The sequence below is a fragment of the Natator depressus genome, chromosome 11 (assembly GCF_965152275.1).
Source record: "Natator depressus isolate rNatDep1 chromosome 11, rNatDep2.hap1, whole genome shotgun sequence".
In the NCBI taxonomy this organism is placed as follows: domain Eukaryota; kingdom Metazoa; phylum Chordata; order Testudines; family Cheloniidae; genus Natator; species Natator depressus.
Window position 1 is genome coordinate 35,287,126 of NC_134244.1, and position 19,772 is coordinate 35,306,897.

At 40.7% G+C, this 19,772-nt stretch overlaps 1 protein-coding gene and 1 long non-coding RNA gene across 5 annotated transcripts in view; one reads left to right on the forward strand and one right to left on the reverse strand.

The window, feature by feature from the left end:
- GRB14 (growth factor receptor bound protein 14) overlaps positions 1-19,772 on the reverse strand; it is a 102,345-nt gene that overhangs the window by 33,359 nt on the left and 49,214 nt on the right. For all 4 annotated transcript variants that reach the window (XM_074967462.1, XM_074967461.1, XM_074967464.1 and 1 more), the window contains 2 exons: positions 15,563-15,719; positions 952-1,073 (listed from right to left, as the gene is read on the reverse strand). In XM_074967462.1, coding sequence (XP_074823563.1) covers positions 952-1,073; positions 15,563-15,719 — 279 coding nt within the window. The remainder of the gene's footprint in view (positions 1-951; positions 1,074-15,562; positions 15,720-19,772) is intronic.
- The window catches only part of LOC141995929 (uncharacterized), a 91,440-nt gene continuing 79,780 nt past the window's right edge, over positions 8,113-19,772 (forward strand). The window contains exon 1 of the long non-coding RNA XR_012641440.1: positions 8,113-8,169. This is a non-coding gene — a long non-coding RNA (uncharacterized LOC141995929). The remainder of the gene's footprint in view (positions 8,170-19,772) is intronic.

Below are 19,772 nucleotides of genomic sequence, written 5' to 3' on the forward strand. Positions count from 1 at the left end.
GTATTGTAGGCCAGAGCTAGTGTAAGTCAGCACAGCTCCACTGACTGAATTGTAGCTATGCAGGTTTACACCAGTTGAGGATTTGGCCCCAGATCTAAAATGATAGTCTTTCCTAATAGCTGGACAATTCCCAAATTAAATCCTTCACAAAGTACATAAAGTAACCTTTCATGTTGGGCCCTGATTGGTAAGCTAATGAGAGTCTATATTGCCCACCAAGGCTGCATGACCATGGTCAACCAATGTACTGGGTCTAATTATATAAAGTTATTTCCATGGACCACTATAATATCTGACCCCTCACCATTAATTAATTTAGCAACATCTCTGTGAGATGGGGAGTTATCCCCATTCAGAAATAGGGAACTGAGGGAGAGAGTGATTAAATGATTTGCTCAAGATAATACATGCAGAGCAAGGAATAGAACCGAAAGCTCTTGTGTCCCTTAAGATATGTCTGCACCACAGCTGGAAGGTGTAAATTCCAGCTTGAGGAGACATACCCGCATTAGCTCTGATCAAGCTAGTGTGGTAAACTAGAGTATAGTCACAGTGGGGCAAATGGGGCGGATGTGGGGAGCTGCCATAAGTACGACCTTGTTGAGACCATAGATATGTACTTGGGCAGCTAGCCCGTCCCAGAGCTTATGCTGTGGCGACTACACTGCTATTTTTAGCACACTGACGCAACTGGAGCTAATGCAGGCATATCTCCTCAAGTTGGAATTTACACCTTCCAGCTCTTGCATAGACATACCTATAGTAATTTAAGATCATTCTTCCTTTCCTTTTAACAGGTCACAGGTAGATTTAGGTTCCATTACATTTTACAGCTCACTCTAAGTCCTCCTGCATTTCTGGCATTCCCCCTCATCACTATGCCACATGGCATCAGATGTCAGGGCAGCAGTAACAGCTGCCCAACCAGTGCTTTTAAGAAGACAGACTTACCATTGGGTGTTTAAAAAACTCATATTTGGCATAGTTTTTTCTAAAATACAGTCTATTTTCTTCTTCGATTCCCCAGTTTGACTGAACTTCAATTACCAATTCGTGGTCTTCTATCATTCTTTCTGTAAAACAAAGAAAAATACATAGCCTTGCACACAAGTCGACCATCGTGGTAAACCCATGAGAACTTAGGCTCAGACACAAATGAAGAGTTATGTTCAACCCAACATGAACAAAGTAATATGAACACCTTCAATTCATCAAGTCTATTTTACATTGTCACCAAAGTCAGTAATCTATACAGTGCTCTTTTATAAGCCAACTCTGCTCATGAAACATGAATATCTGCAGTAGGTGAGCAAGCTAATTTCCTCCTCCTCAAACACCAACAAGGTTTTAAAGTCTCTCATATAAATGCAAAATGAGATATTGCCTCTTCCAAAGCCAACTTATTACATACTGTAACATTTTTACACAGCTTGGAATAGAGAAATGGCGATTTTGGCAGCTAGACTTCTTAGTTGTATAACTTCCTTCTTTGAGAAATGAGAGACTTCGAGCCAAAAATTAATTAAGGGGAATGGTTAATTACAAAAACACCCAACATTCATTCATAAAGCGTTTTTTCACATTGGAAGAGTTCATCCTGAAATTACTCAAGAGCTGGCAAAGCTATTATAAGTGATCCCATTTGTATAGCTGTGAGCTCATTAACTAGGTTGGATGCCAGACATTTAGATCTGCAAAGCCATGTAGGGAATTTGAATCTTTTGAAAACCAATTCTGATTGCTAATTACCTTTACAGTAATTGGGGATTTAGAAAAATCTAAACAAAATGGCAAACAAAGGACTTATATAAATGGATAATAAAAACCAATCAATCCGCCTATGTCTGCTCCAGAGTTTTTTCTAAAGATTTTCAGAATACTGTTGCATCTCCTCTGCAAGCTGTTTCTAATCTCATTTTTGACAGTTTCCTGCAATGTAAGAAACACTAAACTACATTTGTATAAAAGGAAATATGGTTTAGAATTTAAGGCCCTGATCCTGCAAAGAGTTATGCATGTGCTTAACTATAAACACTAGGAGCACTATTGTTGATTTCAATGAGACTACTTGGAGTGTATAAAGGTAAGCCCATGAATAACCCTTTGCAGGATTGTGACTAAATTTATTTCTGTACATTGGATATCACTTATTAAAAAAAACAAACAACTCATGTAACTTTCATGCTACAAAGAAAAAAAGAATATATTTCAGTATACAGGAAAAAGTTTGGTGGGCAATTTTTATTTTGCTGACGTCATGAACCAATAAGGAAACAAGTTATTTTAAATGTAAGTGAGGAATATTTTTTCTGGAACTTTATTGAATTGTACTTAAAGGGTCACTGTCAATTTCAAATCTAATTAATTCCAACAAATAAACAATTTAAAATAGTTTCAGCTACTGCTCCTGGGTCCCCCTGCAAATTATACAATTTTACACAACCACCTTATTTTATTTAATTTCTCTCTCCCCCCAGTATTGCCAAAATGCAAGAGCACCAAAAAAAAAAAAAAAAAATCATAGTTAAGCTCTAAAAATGCATGAGATGAAAGGGGGAAGGGAGGGGGTTTCTATGTATTTTCCTTCTAGTTTTTCAGCCTTTAAAGGTACAGCCAGTTCATGTTCTCAAGCTTTATTCCATAACCACAAGGACTTTAAGCTTAATTTAAAAAAAAAAAACAAAAAAAAAAACCCCTCTTACATAGTCACTTTAGTCCAGGAGCTGGGGCTTTAAGAAACATCAAGTATCTCAAAACTTGTGATAAAATTGTGAGCTCGCAACACTGCTTTCCACGACTGTGGGAACAGAGTGATTGTAATGCAGCAAAACACAAAATGTCCATTAAATTCTTGAAATACACTGGGGACAAATGTTTCAGAAGGTGGAGGAAGTAACTGAGGAAACTGCCATTTTAGACTTTATTCTGACTAACAGCATTGTGAATCTGAAGTTGAAGGCAATCTGGGTGAAAGTGATCATGAAATGGTGATTACGTGATTCTAAGGAAAAGAAGCAAGAACAGCAAAATAAGGACAATGGCCTTCAAAAAAAGCAGACTTTACCAACCACTTCTCTGAGTTTTGTAATGGCCTATGGGAAAAAAATCTAAAAGAAAAAGGAGTTCAGGAGAGTTCTAAGTTTCTCAAAGAGACAATGTTACAGGTACAACAGCAAACTGTAAATAGGATGAATACTAAAAGTAGAGCCCTGTGTGGATACAAAATTTGTACCTGCGGACGCGAATACCCATGGATATAAAGGAGATACCCGTGAAGCTGCAGGGCTCTATCAGGAACTACAGCAGCCTGTCAGGCCACCACTCACAGGAGCCAGAGCCCAGCCTGGGCAGCTCCTCCAGCGCAGCTGTACCACCCCCAGCTCTGCCCACCATGGTGGGCACCAACCTCACCGTCAGCTGCCCCTCATCACGCTAATGTGTGCAAGCAGCTCGCGTGCTCCTGGACAGAAGTAGCAACCTTAAAGAGGAAAAACAGTACACTTCTATCCTTTTTTTAAAAACCAAATTTTGCTGTATCGCTAAGATTTTCAAAAGGGTTAAGTCATTTTGAGGGCCCAAATAGAGAACGTGGAGCACCTGTCCTCTGCAAATCAGACCCTATTTAAGGTATCTCAAGTTGGGCACACAAAATCTTTTAAAAATTAATTTGGAATATCTTGGCCCAGAAAGAATTAGAAGGGCAGGAGTACAATTGCAGCCTCTTTCCATCAATGGTCTTCACTTCTTGTGGCAACACCCACCTTCACAAAACAAAAAAATACTATCCACAGCCCAAATACGGCCAAGTCTTCAAACCTAGATTAATTACTGTGCCAAGAAGTCTCCAAATCTCCACTGAGTGAATTATTACCATTCACACAGCTAAATTCTACAAGTAGGAAAAAAAGGTGGGCTCATTGTAGGCCACATATACTGATAGTGCTCATGCAATGATGAGACCAATTGTTCATCTTAAACAGTTCTCTTTTTAGTTAATAATACAAATTAGAATTGGGTAACTCCTTGATTTGACTAATTTTATTTATATATTAATCCCATGTATTTTCATATTGTTTAGCACTTGAAGGAAGTATGAGAAATTAATTAGTTAACCATATATATATATTTAAGAGCATAAACAACTGTTATAAAAAAAATCCACCAAACTGGCTTCCTCTTATGAAATGACAAGGTAAAAACCACCTTAATTAAAGGGACTGTAATTAAACATTAAACTCTAGTCCTGAAAACCCACTATTATTATTATGTCATGCCTAATCCAAAGGAAAAATGCAGCAGCCCACCATAATCTACTAAATACCATAGGATTTGGAAAATAAATGACCTCCACTCCCACTGACTAAAAAAAAAAGTCAAACAACAACTCAGTTGAGAAGCTAATTTAACCCCTCATCACAGGGATAAATAAATGAAGCAAAATTGTGTAGTAATCATATCTACATAATTCAACCAATATAGTTTCTCAAAAATTTTCTTTTTGAAAATTAAACAACCAGGCACACAGCTTTTCTCCAAAATGCATCTTTCATATTTATGAAAAAAACACGGAGAACTGAGGTGCTGTCTTAAAACAATTTTTTGTTGTTGTTTTGCACAAGTTTTTACAGAAAGCCAGTGCTGTTCTGGTATGCTATTTGAACTGTTACATTTCTGGCACTGTGACATTTCAATAAATACCATCTCCTGGAGACTTGCTTCTTGGAACAAAAACCAAGACATAGTGCATCACCTCATAATAGGTAAAGATCCTGGTATAGCATATGAACTCTACCCAATGGATTTTTAAGGTAGCAGATTATAGAACTTCTAATATGGATTCAGATTACCTTTTAAGGGAATTGAACTATTAACAGAGTACTATACTTTAATCCAATCACAGGATTGTTTTACTTTTCTTAACAATGCTGTCTATCCAGTCTTGAATAAGGACTCCCTAAGACTACAGTACAGTCTCTGTGCAGCTCACATAAACGATACAAAGGAACTTCCAGGAAAGTAATCAGTAGAAACCATTGCAATCTCAAAATGCTGTTCAAGACATTAAGTCTCAACACCATAGTTAGGAATTCTTAGCTATTTTACAGATTGGTGAACTGAAGCAACAGAACTCATATACGAGTCCAACCCTCCCCCCCCCCCAACCCCCTGCTCTAACCAGTAGACCACACTTCCACAAAAGCTTTCAGCATAGTTTAAACTACCTTGCCCAGCTCTTCCCCCTGAAGGCCTGCCTGATAAATGCTGAAATCGTCTTCAGGCAGAAAGGTGACAAAGCTATTTATTGGGACCTATGTAAAAAGGCTTCTTTTGGCTGTGGACATCTTTCAGCATCCTCAGAACCACTTCATCTTATGAAAACATACAATACTGATTCTCAGCAGACTAGGTTCCTAACTGAAACCTGTCACGGAGAGAAGGGAGTTGGCAAAATTCTATCTTCATTTTGGATGGAAGAGTTTTACCCCAGGACTTGATTTGTTCATCCTCTTTTTCTAGAAATATCTGGATAGTGGCCACCATTTTCCTCCCTCGTCTCAAATGCATTTCCTCCTACTCTGGCTAGCATTTATCATGGTCAAATATTAAGAGTTTCCTTCATTCAGGGGAGATGCTGAAGCTGATGGAAGAGGATGAGTATCTTGAATGCTTTCTGGCTTGTGCCCTCTATCTTATTGGGCTCTTTGACTTTTCTTTTGGGGAGAAGATTTCATCCTTGCCGGGGGATTGTTTCCTTTTCCTAAAGGGTGCCCTTTTTGGGGCTTAGCCTGAGGGGAGGGCTTCAGGCCTACATGCTCTCACTGAAAAACCCCAGATCCTCCACTTGGGAGAAGGCAAGGCAAAAAGAATGCCAGACTCCTTGCTGTGAGACTCGATTATCCAACTGAGAATACAAGTAGGGATGCTGGAACTTTTCTTCTTTGTGGTGGATTGGGCTGAGAGGCAATTAGATGAATATTTGGACTTAACTTGCAAGAAATCCCTAATCAACAAAGATGGATCTATCTGCCAGGTCCCAAGTGCTGAAGACTGACCTCAGGTGTCTCAGAAGAAGTCTCCAACTCTGTGAAGCCTCAATAAGCCATCCAAACTCCATCACCTTTCTCACAACAAAGCAAAGGTCCACAGGCTGCAATCATGGCAGAGCTCCCCTTTCTGTGGCACCCAGACAATCTGCATACTCCATTTTAAATGATTCTGCCATGCTGCAGAAGAATCATAGAATATCAGGGTTTGAAGGGACCTCAGGAGGTCATCTAGTCCAACCCCCTGCTCAAAGCAGGACCAATCCCCAATCAAATCATCCCAGCCAGGGCTTTGTCAAGCCTGACCTTAAAAACTTCCAAGGAAGGAGATTCTACCACCTCCCTAGGTAACGCATTCCAGTGTTTCACCGCCCTCCTAGTGAAAAAGTTTTTCCTAATATCCAACCTAAACCTCCCCCACTGCAACTTGAGACCATTACTCCTTGTCCTGTCCTCTTCTACCACTGAGAATAGTCTAGAACCATCCTCTCTGGAACCACCTCTCAGGTAGTTGAAAGCAGCTATCAAATCCCCCCTCATTCTTCCCTTCCGTAGACTAAACATTCCCAGTTCCCTCAGCCTCTCCTCATAAGTCATGTGTTCCAGACCCCTAATCATTTTTGTTGCCCTTCGCTGGACTCTCTCCAATTTATCCACATCCTTCTTGTAGTGTGGGGCCCAAAACTGGACACAGTACTCCAGATGAGGCCTCACCAATGTCGAATAGAGGGGAACGATCACGTCCCTCGATCTGCTCACTATGCCCCTACTTATACATCCCAAAATGCCATTGGCCTTCTTGGCAACAAGGGCACACTGCTGACTCATATCCAGCTTCTCGTCCACTGTAACCCCTAGGTCCTTTTCCGCAGAACTGCTGCCTAGCCATTCGGTCCCTAGTCTGTAGCGGTGCATTGGGTTCTTCCGTCCTAAGTGCAGGACCCTGCACTTATCCTTATTGAACCTCATCAGGTTTCTTTTGGCCCAATCCTCCAATTTGTCTAGGTCCCTCTGTATCCTATCCCTGCCCTCCAGCGTATCTACCACTCCTCCCAGTTTAGTATCATCCGCAAATTTGCTGAGAGTGCAATCCACACCATCCTCCAGATCATTTATGAAGATATTGAACAAAACCGGCCCCAGGACCGACCCCTGGGGCACTCCACTTGACACCGGCTGCCAACTAGACATGGAGCCATTGATCACTACCCGTTGAGCCCGACAATCTAGCCAACTTTCTACCCACCTTATAGTGCATTCATGCAGCCCATACTTCTTTAACTTGCTGACAAGAATACTGTGGGAGACCATGTCAAAAGCTTTGCTAAAGTCAAGAAACAATACATCCACTGCTTTCCCTTCATCCACACAATCAGTAATCTCATCATAGAAGGTGATTAGATTAGTCAGGCATGACCTTCCCTTGGTGAATCCATGCTGACTGTTCCTGATCACTTTCCTCTCGTGTAAGTGCTTCAGGATTGATTCCTTGAGGACCTGCTCCATGATCCAAGAAGATCAGCATGGAGATCATTCCAGAGTATAAGGGGGTGGGGGAGAAAGAGGACGTGTCCTTCTGCATCAGGAAAAGGGGTGGGGAATACTGCTCACCTCTTCTCCAAAATTTTGGCTTCAAAAATCCAGGATAACCAACAGGGTAACACAGGATTCTCTGCCGCCAGACAGAGAAAATCTGGCTCTCTCTGGGTATGTCAGAGCCGCCTTCAATATTTTCAGGAAGAAATGCACAGCACCAACATTTTGGAGTGGCAGACAGGTCCCTAATTCATAAAGGGGTATTTGTGATATATGGTGCTACATATAATTATTTTACACAATAACCAATGAATAAAAACTACATCCAGGAAAGCATGAAGTTCACATAATACTGACTAAGACTATGTCTACATTTGGAGCTGGGGGTGTGATTCCAAATTCAAGCAGATATGCTCATGCTAACTCTCATCAAGCTAGCACGCTAAAAATAGCATCAGTCATGACAGCATGGTCAGCAGCAAGCAGCAGCACAAGCTATCTGCCCAGAATACAGACCCAGCTAGATACTCTGGGTACATACTCGGGTTGGTAGCTTGTGCCGCTGCTCACCGTGCTACGGCTCTGACAGGTATGGCTATTTCCTACAATATTCTGGACAAATCTTATTGAATGAAGTTAAGGTATCTTAGGAATTAGTTGTATTAAAAATGCAAATGATTATGTATTACTGTGGGACTGTATGTAACACCTCTAGGAAGCAGATATGACAGATGTCTCCTGGGAACTGTTATGAGCTTCAAAGGGCTATTTTAAAACAACAAGCCAGATAAGTAGTATATTTTGAGGGAAAACAAAATTAAATGGATTTCCTAGGAAAATACCCTGGGGAGGGAATGCAAATTCCCCACCTCCGGACCAAACCTTTGAAAGCTTCGCCTTGTGGAGAAACCCATTGTCCATCTGATCACCTATTCCTGGTCTCTAAGGAACAAAGACCTAAACTGTATAAAGGAGAAAAACAAATATCACAGATTTATGGGTATGCTAGTTCTGAGCCAAGGCAGTTATGAACTTGTAACCACTCGAAAACCCCTTGATGATGTCAGTATTGCAGATCTGAATGGAATGAAGTCCTTGATGTCGTCTGCAGGACTTGCATAATGACAGGTTTCAGAGTAGCAGCCATGTTAGTCTGTATTCGCAAAAAGAAAAGGAGTACTTGTGGCACCTTAGAGACTAACCAATTTATTTGAGCATAAGCTTTCGTGAGCTACAGCTCACTTCATCGCATCCGATGAAGTGAGCTGTAGCTCACGAAAGCTTATGCTCAAATAAATTTGTTAGTCTAAGGTGCCACAACTACTCCTTTTCTGTCTGCAGGACTGTTTACCTACCAGAGCCCTTATTGGAGTCAGGGTAATCTCTGGTCATCTTATTTGCACGCGTGTAGGTTCTTTTTATTCTTTTCTCCATAATTCTTTTACTTTAAGAATAAATGTGATTGTTTTAGAAAGAACTATGTGGTCACTTAGCACTGCTTATAGGCTCTGAGGAAGAAAGGCAAACAGGCCTGCTGAGGCAGTCTGCTTTGCTGGAGAATTCACAGTGTAGACAGTGAACTGGGCAGCATGGAAATCCTCAGATAGGAGAGAGAGGGGAGAGAGATGTATGTCTCTCCTCAAGACAGGTGATGGTGGGGGGAGTTGGAAGCCTCAGAGCAGACCACAGAGGGATAACAGAGGTGCATTTGCCCAGAACAGTGAAAACTGCAGCTATACTACTATTTTTAGCATGTTAGCCTGATGTCTACTGGAACTGGGACTCACACTCCCCTCTCCAACTGTAGACATAGCCTAAGGGCTTGTCTACAGAGCTCCTCGATTTGGACTATGGAGGTGTGAACTGTAGCACACACTAGTGCGCTCCACTGTATGGACACTGCTGTTGCAAACTACAAGGTACCTAGTTCGCATTAACATGGTCCTCTTTAAACAGGACTATTTAATTGCAAACTAAATACCTTTTAGTTCATGCCCTTAGCATCCACTTAGGGGAATTACAGTGAGGCAACCCAATGCACACTGCAATTTGTACACCCTATAGTCCAAATTGTGGGACTGCGTAAACACAGCCTAAGATTCAAGTGCTACCATTTATTCTGCTAAAATAAATCTGGTACAGTACCTGTATATGAGGAACAACAGTGACATCCGGTGGATATTAAAAAAAAAATCCCACACACCTGTGATAAGCATAATTGTTTGAGAAAGAATTGTAAGTTAAACATTTGAGGAAAGCATAACAATTATCTCTAAAATGTTCTATCCAGAACCAAATATATTTTAGCATTTGCTGTCCATGACAATAATTTAAAAAAAAAACTAAACAGTTTTTTTTTTTAACCTATGTCTACTAGATTCTGAAATAATTTCTGGTAAACACATCCCCTTTCAGGGTACATACCCATTTGACTGTGCATGTAGCTACTCAAATATATGTACACAGATTAGAACATATTCCAATGACTTTGTGATAATTAATGTCATTTTTATATAAATAACAGCTGACTTGTGGTTTTATTTGCAAATAAAAAGCACCATGTTCAGTTCACTATGATTCATGGGGTCAAAAAAACACAAGTATTTGGATAGCTGTTGGATATTAGCGAAAATGTTTGTGTCCATGACAGATTCAGGACTTTTAATATTAATTATTATTCATCCAAAAAATGTTTTACTGGAAATGAGCTTTTTGCTATTTCCTGTTTCAAGTGCTTCCATCATTCAACCAGGCAGCTGAAAAAACGCCATGTGTGTGTGTGTTTTAGTGGATAAATCACACAACAGTACAATTGCAACCGTCAAACTGTTCACAAACCACAATCTGAAAGTTATTCATCCAGTACTTACAAATAGTGAATTTATTTGCTTACAAGAAAGATTATCAGTTTGTGAATATATCACACACCTAAAAAGGGTCTAAATTTGTGTCATAATTAAAAATAGTTAAACCAACTCTAATGTTTAAGTATTACAGAAGGAGGAGGCATCCTGAAAGAGAATTAATCTCCATACCTACTGGTACCTCATTAGCCTCCAGCATCAGCCTGAAGAAGGCAGACTGACTAAAAAAGGGAAAGATAGTCTCTTACTAAAATTACACCTGAAGGAGAACCAGACATCTCAGAGAATTGGTTAGGGAATGCAGTGCCTTAGTGCTGGTTCATATTCAGCAGAGCTCAATAGTGAGCTCAGTAGTTACTACTGGAAGAGTTTGTACGCCTAAGTGAAACAACTTGATGGTCTCAATCTTGTTCTCTAGAAGGAGTGGACAGGTCTCAACATAGTACTTCATAGAGGTTTAAAAATTCCCATATTTGAACAAGGGACTAGTATCTTAAGAAAAGTGACAACTAAAAGACTGATATTTCAGCAACAACTACTGTCATTTGGATTGAAGCGGTCCAATTACATGACAAAATATATATTGTATCAATAACTGAGACAGACTGGACCATGAACCATTGCAGTGTCACTTCTTCAGGTTTATAGTTCATTTTGTTTTCCTTAATGCTTTTTACTAACTAACTTTCTTTTCTATTTTAAACACCAGTCTTATTGATAAAGAGAGAAAATACTTCTATTATTTGTATAATAGCTTTAGACAATAGTATCTCTAGCCTTCTCCCAATAGCACATTTAGTCAATGTACAGTCCTGACCCAGTTTTAACTCTGACCTTATTCTCTGAGCTAGAAGCATCTTACAACTGATGCACTCAGGGTAAAAAAGTTATAAATATCTTTGAAATGCTACAAAGGAGAAAACTTTCAAAAATATTTGTGGCTGTCTTTATAAACCATAAAAGAGCAGTAAAGGGTAAAAACCAATTTTAGCTTTGTAGTTCATCTTTAAAATACTGCTGTTAAACATAATACAGTATAAACAACGAGGAGTCCTTGTGGCACCTTAGAGACTAACAAATTTATTTGGGCATAAGCTTTTGTGGGCTAGAACCCACTTCATCGGATGCATGGAATGAAAATACAGGAGCAGGTATAAATACATGAAAGGTTGGGGGGTTGCTTTACCAAGTGTGAGGTCAGTCTAATGAGTTAAATCAATTAACAGCAGGATACCAAGGGAGGAAAAGTAAAACTTTTGAAGTGGTAAGAGAGTGGCCCATTACAGACAGTTGACAAGAAGGTGAGAGTAACAGTAGGGAGAAATTAGTATTGGGGAAAATTAAGTTTAGGTTTTGTAATGACCCAACCACTCCCAGTCTCTATTCAGGCCTAATCTGATGGTATCCAGTTGGCAAATTAATCCAGGTCTGCAGCTTCATGTTGGAGTCTGTTTTTGAAGTTTTTTTTGTTGAAGAATTGCCACTTTGAGGTCTGTTATCGAGTGACCAGAGAGATTGAAGTGTTCTCCTACTGGTTTTTGAATGTTATGGATTCCTGATGTCAGATGGGTGTCCATTTATTCTTTTGCGTAGCGACTGTCCGGTTTGGCCAATGTACATGGCAGAGGGGCATTGCTGGCACATGATGGCATATATCACATTGGTAGACGTGCAGGTGAACGAGTCCTTGATGGTGTGGCTGATGTGGTTAGGTCCCATGATGGTGTCCCTTGAATAGATGTGGACAGAGTTAGCACTGGGGTTTGTAGCAGGGTTTGGTTCCTGGGTTGGTGTTTTTCTTGTGTGGTGTACAGTTGCTGGTGAGTATTTGCTTCAGGTTGGGGGGCTGTCTGTAAGCAAGGACTGGCCCATCTCCCAAGGTCTGTGAGAGTGAGGGATCATCCTTCAGGATAGGTTGTAGATCTTTGATGATGCGCTGGAGAGGTTTTAGGTGCTGTAGGTGACGGCTAGCAGCATTCTGTTACTTTCTTTATTGGGCCTGTCCTGGAGTAGGTGACTTCTCGGTACCCTTCTGGCTTTGTCAGTCTGTTTCTTCACTTCACCAGGTGCGTACTGCAGTTTTAAGAACGCTTGATAGAGATTCTGTAGGTGTTTGTCTCTGTCTGAGGGATCGGAGCAAATGCAGTTGTATCTTTGAGCTTAGCTGTAGACAATAGATCGTGTGATGTGGTCTGGATGAAAGCTGGAGGCATGTAGGTAAATATAGCGGTCAGTAGGTTTCCGATATAGGGTGGTGTTTATGTGACCATCACTTATTAGCACTGTAGTGCCTAGGAAGTGGACCTCTTGTGTGGACTGGTCCAGGCTGAGGTTGATGGTAGGGTGGAAATCATTGAAATCTTGGTGGAATTCCTCGAGGGCCTCCTTTCCATGGGTCCAGATGAAGAAGATGTCATCAGCGTAGTGCAAGTAGAGCAGGAGTGTGAGGGGACAAGAGCTGAGGAAGAATTGTTTTAAGTCAGGCATAAAAATGTTGGCATACTGAGGGGCCATGCGGGTACATCTTTATCATCTGGACCCATGGAAAGGAGGCCCTCAAGGAATTCCACCCTACCATCAACCTCAAGCTGGACCAGTCCACACAAGAGGTCCACTTCCTAGGCACTACAGTGTGCGGGGCATGTGCACAGGCAGCCTATACAGCGTGTGGCTCCTCCGAGAGGGGAAAGACCCCCTGACAGTATGGTGAGAAGGTATGCTTCCTGAAGGGCAAAGAAAAAGGGCTTGAAATCAGCAATACCAAAAGCCAGAAGGGAGCTGCTTTTGTTCTCTCTTCCAGTACTAAACACACATTGTATTGTTACTGAGTTTGTGACTGTGTCATCATTCCAGGGACTCTGCCTGCTTATGCTAACCCACAAGGAGACCAAAAGGCCACGTAACGATACACTCTAAGCTGCACAGTTGGGTATCATTTTACATAAACACCCATTGTTCATGGATGACACTAAGCTCAGGGGAGAGGTAGATATGCTGGAGGGTAGGGAGAAGGGTCCAGAGTGACCTAGACAAATTAGAGGATTGAGCCAAAAGGAATCTCATGAGGTTCAACAAGGACAAGTGCAGAGTCCTGCACTTAGGATGGAAAAATCCCATGCACCGCTACAGGCTGGGTACTGACTAGCTAAGCAGCAGTTCTGCAGAAAAGGACCCGGGGATTACAGTGGATGAGAAGCTGGATATGAGTCAGCAGTGCGCCCTTGTTGCCAAGAAGGCTAACGGCATATTGGGCTGCATTAGTAGGAGCATTGCCAGCAGATTGAGGGAAGTGATTATTCCCCTCTATTTGGCACTTGTGAGGCCACATCTGGAATATTGCGTCCAGTTTTGGGGCCCCCACTACAGAAAGGATGTGGACAAATTGGAGAGAGTCCAGCGGAGAGCAACGAAAATGATCAAGGGGCTGGGGCACATGACTTACAAAGAGAGGCTGAGGGAACTGGGCTTGTTTAGTCTGCAGAAGAGAAGAGTGAGGGGGATTTGATAGCAGCTTTCAACTACCTGAAAAGGGGTTCCAAAGAGGATGGAGCTCAGCTGTTCTCCATGGTGGCAGATGACAGAACAAGGAGCAATGGTCTCAAGTTGCAGTGGAGGAGGTCTAAGTTGGATATTAGGAAACACTATTTCACTATGCGGGTGGAGAAGCACTGGAATGGGTTACCTAGTGAGGTGGTGGACTCTCCATCCTTAGAGGTTTTTAAGGCCCGGCTTGACAAAGGCCTGGCTGGGATGATTTAGTTGGTGTTGGTCCTGCTTTGAGCAGGGGGTTGGACTAGATGACCTCCTAAGGTCTCTTCCAACCCTAATCTTTATGCTTGGGCCAGACTTTCTGGAGCAACGAGAAATCAGCACAAAACACAGTGTCGGCAAAGCATTACTGACCATTCTTTTAGTTACAAATTGAATCCAGGTGATTTCATCTCTGCTGATGGGGGGTAACTGAGTTGTTTGAAATTATAATATAGTTTTATGGCTTGATTTATAGTAGATTTCTCCATTATAGCTCTCTCTCAAAAAAAAATATCACAAGATCTAATATGCGAAGGTATTGTCCTACTTTTTATACTGAAAATGGTATTTAGACTGTGAGTAAAGTAACTTTTAAGTTGATGTCTTTGGCAAAATCTTTACTGTGTTACATATTTTTAACATGTCTAATACTTGATATGCCGTACTTTACTTCTTTATTGCAGAGTTTTTAAACTATGTATACACTGAAATCAGGAAGTGAGATCACTACAACAACATAACATTGCAGTGGTTATCTGAAACACACAAAAGTTGGTATCGGTCACATTACACATAAATGTAAAGGTAGAAACATTTATACTTTATATGGCAACACATAATATCAACAGGGCAAATATAGTTGTTGAAGCAGAAGTATGAATGTCTTGATTTTTGTGGGCTTAAAATCTTAAACTTAGTTGTTTTTATGTAGGCTTCTTTTGTATTTAAATATGTAAATGGGGAGGGGGGAGTTTAAATAATATAGGTCAATTTCTCTGGAGTTTAAATCAAAACCTCACCAAGCTAATTGACTGTATTGCGGTAGGATGTTGACAAGTCTATTTCAATAGAACAAGATGTAATTTAGAGGGATAGACTCCCACTGTCCACACAAAAGTATGAAATATGACAGCTCTTCTGTCCTTTGTATGAGATATTCATTGACAATGCCCTCTCAAAAATTTCAGCTGGTTGTGTTGGCGTGGCACAGCTACCATTTTCACTGGAATACTGGCCCAGCTCTTTTGCTAGAGGTAAACAGGAGCAAGTCAAGAAAGTAAAAGGGGGAAAACTGTCCAAAAAAAGCAGGAAAGAACTAAAAGCCATTTATCATAAGTGTTAAGAATCTATGTCCTAGAGACCCCTGCTTCAGATTCAGACCAAGTAATTTGGGAACAGTGAAAGAGCATGCCTTATGACTATGCACCAGAAAAAAAAACATGGGGAAACAGAAGAATGAGTTTTAATAGCTTCCTAGTCTTCCTACATATTTAAAAAGAAAAAAAAAAGACACACACACACACACACACACACACACACACACACAGCGATACCACCTTCTTTATGCCACGAACAAGACAATCTTACCTAGACCTATGCGAGGAAGGTGTTCAAACAGTGTCCAGCTGTGGTCATCTACATAATGATTCTTCAGTATTAACAGCTGGCATACATCTCTGGCTGTTACATCACCTGGCACTTCCAAAGCTCTGCTAGTGTCATCCTCACTGTATACTTTAATTACCTGCAAAAACAAGGAGTATAAAAAGGGAAAGCTAAAGTGCCCATACATTTAAAATTGCAAAGCATTGGTTAAATCAGCCCAGACAACTTATTAATCTCCACACTTTATGACTAAAAGTGTAACATGAAATTCAACAAAAGCAGAACGCTTCCTTGTCCCCTTCTAGTAGCTGGATCTCCACATTAATATGAGACAAGGATGGTGCTGCAGATGACTAATGGTACAATTCAAGGACCCTGAGAATGTAGCTATCCAGAAAGGTTAGTGAAACCAGGTCTGAATTTGTTGGAAGAAATTAGACAAAGAGAGGTGAGCTAATTTGAGATGTACACAATTCTGTAGGGAATAGAAAGGATGGATGCCACAAGACTGTTTGAATTTTGACAAGCAAGAATCAGGGCATTAAAAAAGGGATTGACACACAAGGGAATGGAAGTAGAATTAAAAACATGCACCTGAACAAAAGTGATACATGTGAAAGATTCCCAGGGTCTATGAGCAACTAGAGAGCAGTAGGAGGGGACATAGCACAAGTGAACAGATTTATTTGCTCATCTTCTATCCTTACAACTTCCAAGTTTCTTCCTATTGTATTATATTCTTTATATAAAATTTGTAATTTTCTGGTGATCTTCAGCAATGAGGAGTTGTTGACTTGAAAATTTCAGTAAAGATCCATGCTTCTGAAAAATAGGGAAATGTGTATTATTTAAATACCATATAGCTTTTTGGAAGAAGAGAAGGTTTGAGTTGAAATTGCTCATCCTTGCACCCAGACAAAAGATGAATCCCAAATCCAAACTACAGCCAAATCAGATGGAATTGATGAAATTTGCTATTGCCTTACTCTCTGAAGTGCTGTGCACCTACTGCTCCAATTAAAAAAACATGGAAGAGTTTCAGGTATTCAGGAAACATTTCTGAATTTCTTGATTTGCATGCAGTTATAACGGAACCTTGAAACTAAATTAATACAGCACCATATTTTGCATTTGCCTTTATTTTTACTTTTCCATTTTTAAAGAGATAACAAAAATAAGCAATGAAAAAATATAGAAGACACCTGGCAACAGCCTGGCCTCTCATTAACTTCATTGTGGTATTAGAACCTCAACATTATCACTGAATTATCGTAAGTGTTTCGAGTTTAATTATAAAAATGATAGGAGGTGTAGGAGGAGAGGTATAGGAGAAATATGCATATAAAAAAAAGTCTTTTAGATCTTCTGAAGTCCAGTAAAATGGCACAATCTGAAACTGAGCCCTTTATTTTTATTAGCTTGAGTTTCGTTTGTTCTGGGCAGAGTATTTTAATCCAAAAGCTATTTTAAAATCATTGAAAGGTAAAGAACAAACTGTAGGTCATTTCATTAAGATCTCCCACCAGTACAGAGTTTCTTCCCTAGTGTATATATTTTCTAGTAGCTTGAGACAACTCTGAACTAGACAAATTGCTGTTTCACTACGTGTCTCACTTTCCTGGGAACTCCATGACACAGAGACCTCAACATTATAAAGTTGTTCTTGATATTCCACTTAAAAAAGTCTTATTACATTTTCTCCCAGTGTAGCTAGATACCCTTTTATCATACTAGTGTGCATAACTTATCTGGTCCTCTGAGCTTTACACACCAAGTTATCATGTCTTTGTACTACCTTATGTTGTAATTTAAATGAGCTACATGTATTTGGCTCCTTTTAAAGCTTTCCTTCATGAGGCAATCCTGCATCCCTTAAACATTTGCTTCACCCTTCTCTGAATCTCATCTCACTTAACTAGTGAAAGGCTTATTGGTGAGCACCTGATCCATGCATCAGCAGCAGTGCACTGAAGGCCAACTCCACCCTGGAACTCCATTCCTCCACTTGAGTATTAGCTAGACAGCCAGCAGGAAATCCCACCCACTCATGCAGCCAGTGCCACAAGAAAAGACAACATTGCTGCAGTAGTAGCAGCAACATGTGCCCAGGCTAAGAGACAGCAAATCCAAATGGAGCCTTCCAGGGGACATAGGCCAGGAGAGCAGCCTGAATGCAAGGTCACTGTGAGCCTGCATGGCAGGTAAGAATTGCCATTTAACAATACAATGGGAAAGAGGCGCCTTAACATAAGGGAATAATGCCTGAGGGGTAGTTGAGATTGTTAGCGATGGAGTTAGTTCCTTAAAACCGACTTGGATTTGTGTCAGACTCATTAACTTTTTTTTCCAATGACATACAGCTTCTGTCTCTGTAGTTGTTGGGACTGGATCTATGCACTGGAATGATTCCTGTCTCTGCAAAGGTCATAGGAGATTGGAACAACGTAGCAAAGAAGCCCCTACCAGTCCTAGAGAAAAAAGATACTATACTCAACTGTTCAAGATACACTGGTATTATTCATCATATATATTAATATAGCACTCAGAAGCTCCAGCTAAGTTTGGTGCCGCATTGCAGTGGGCCCTAACCTAAAGAGCTTACTGTCTAAGCAGATAAGACAAACTGTGCAAGAGAAATAGAGCAACTTGCCCACGGTAACGCATGTTGGTTGCAGAGCTAGATGTGACTCCCATTCCAGCAACTTGTCTCCTAGAAGATGATACTGCCAGTATGTATGTTGCATATAGAGATTCTTTTAGATATACATCAAGTCAGGTGTCATGTAATGTCACTTTATAGCAAGAATATGCACAAGAGTGTATGCTGAGGCCTTTGTTAGCCATTTTAAAAGAAAAACTTGTGTAAGAGTCGCAGTGCAGATGACTATTCTCTGTATTACTGCTGAAGATATAGAAATTGGCTTTTTAAAATACTGAAGACTGCAACACGCATCCTGATAATGAGCTGACTGAGGCCATTTGACTTGGGGACAGGGAAGCCTTGGAGGTGGCCTTGGACCACAGCATTATAGCTGAAGCAAAACAAAAAGCAAAAAAAATTAAAGTAGAGTTTATATTCTAAGTCTCCTCACTTTCTTAGTATAGGTGAATACATCCTGCCTAAGTCTAAGACAGCCAATTACCCACTACTCTCAGCTATGACATGTGATACCTTGTAAAACATAGCTACACTGTGCCATTTAGTTCTGTTCCTTGCAAAAGATCCAAATTCTGCTGGTAGACAACTGACGGCTTGTAGCATCTTTCTGAACTTTTGTTACAGTTTGATGAAGTAAGTGTGACAGGGTAAGTCTCATCAAGTTAGAGTGACCTTTTGTTTTCCTTTTAATTAAGAAAATAAAACTGTACTATATGTATACTCTGGGTACATGCATTTGAGACAAGTCCAGAGCAGATTTCTTAGGAATTTGTTTGTTTCAAAAGGTCTCCAAGAATAGAGCCACCTGAAAGAGGATGTACGGAGATGCTTCCTTTCCTTAAAATGCAGAGCTATACGTTTCTTTCTTGCCAGAAGCAGGGAGAAGGGAAATGCTCTCTAGGAGTAAAATGAGGATAAAGTCATGGCCAAGAATGTGACCACACTGACCTCCCCTGACCTACAACCTATGAGGCACCTGACTAAGTGAATGTCTGTCTCTATTTTTGCTATACCTTTCCTGAACTGAGCCAGCCATCTTCACTCTCTATTCATTTCCTGTCTCCTGACACCTACCAAGACTGGAAACAGAAAGATAAGGAAAACAAAGTCTGCTTCCTTTACTTATTTTAAGCACCTGGCAGGTATAAAGCAATAAGTCAGTACAGTAGGACATTTTAAAAGTGGGCCCCAGACCCTGATACTTATATGTCTACATGCATTAGAAGACTCACAGCATGGCTGCAGCTGGCCCAGGTCAGTTGACTCAGGCTTGCGGGCCTCAGGCTGTGGGGCTAATAATCAGTGTAAACATTTGGGCTGGAGCCCAGGCTCTGAAACTCCGTGAGGGTAGAGGTCTCATAGCCCATGTGCCAGCCTGAGCCCAAACATCTACACTGTACATTTTAGCTCCGCAGCCCAAGCCCTGCAAGCCTGAGTCAATTGACCTAGGCTTTGAGACTTGGTACCGCAGGTTTTTTATTTCAGCGTAGACAGAGATAGGGTCTTAAAGTGGAAGAGATTCTACTTCAGCTC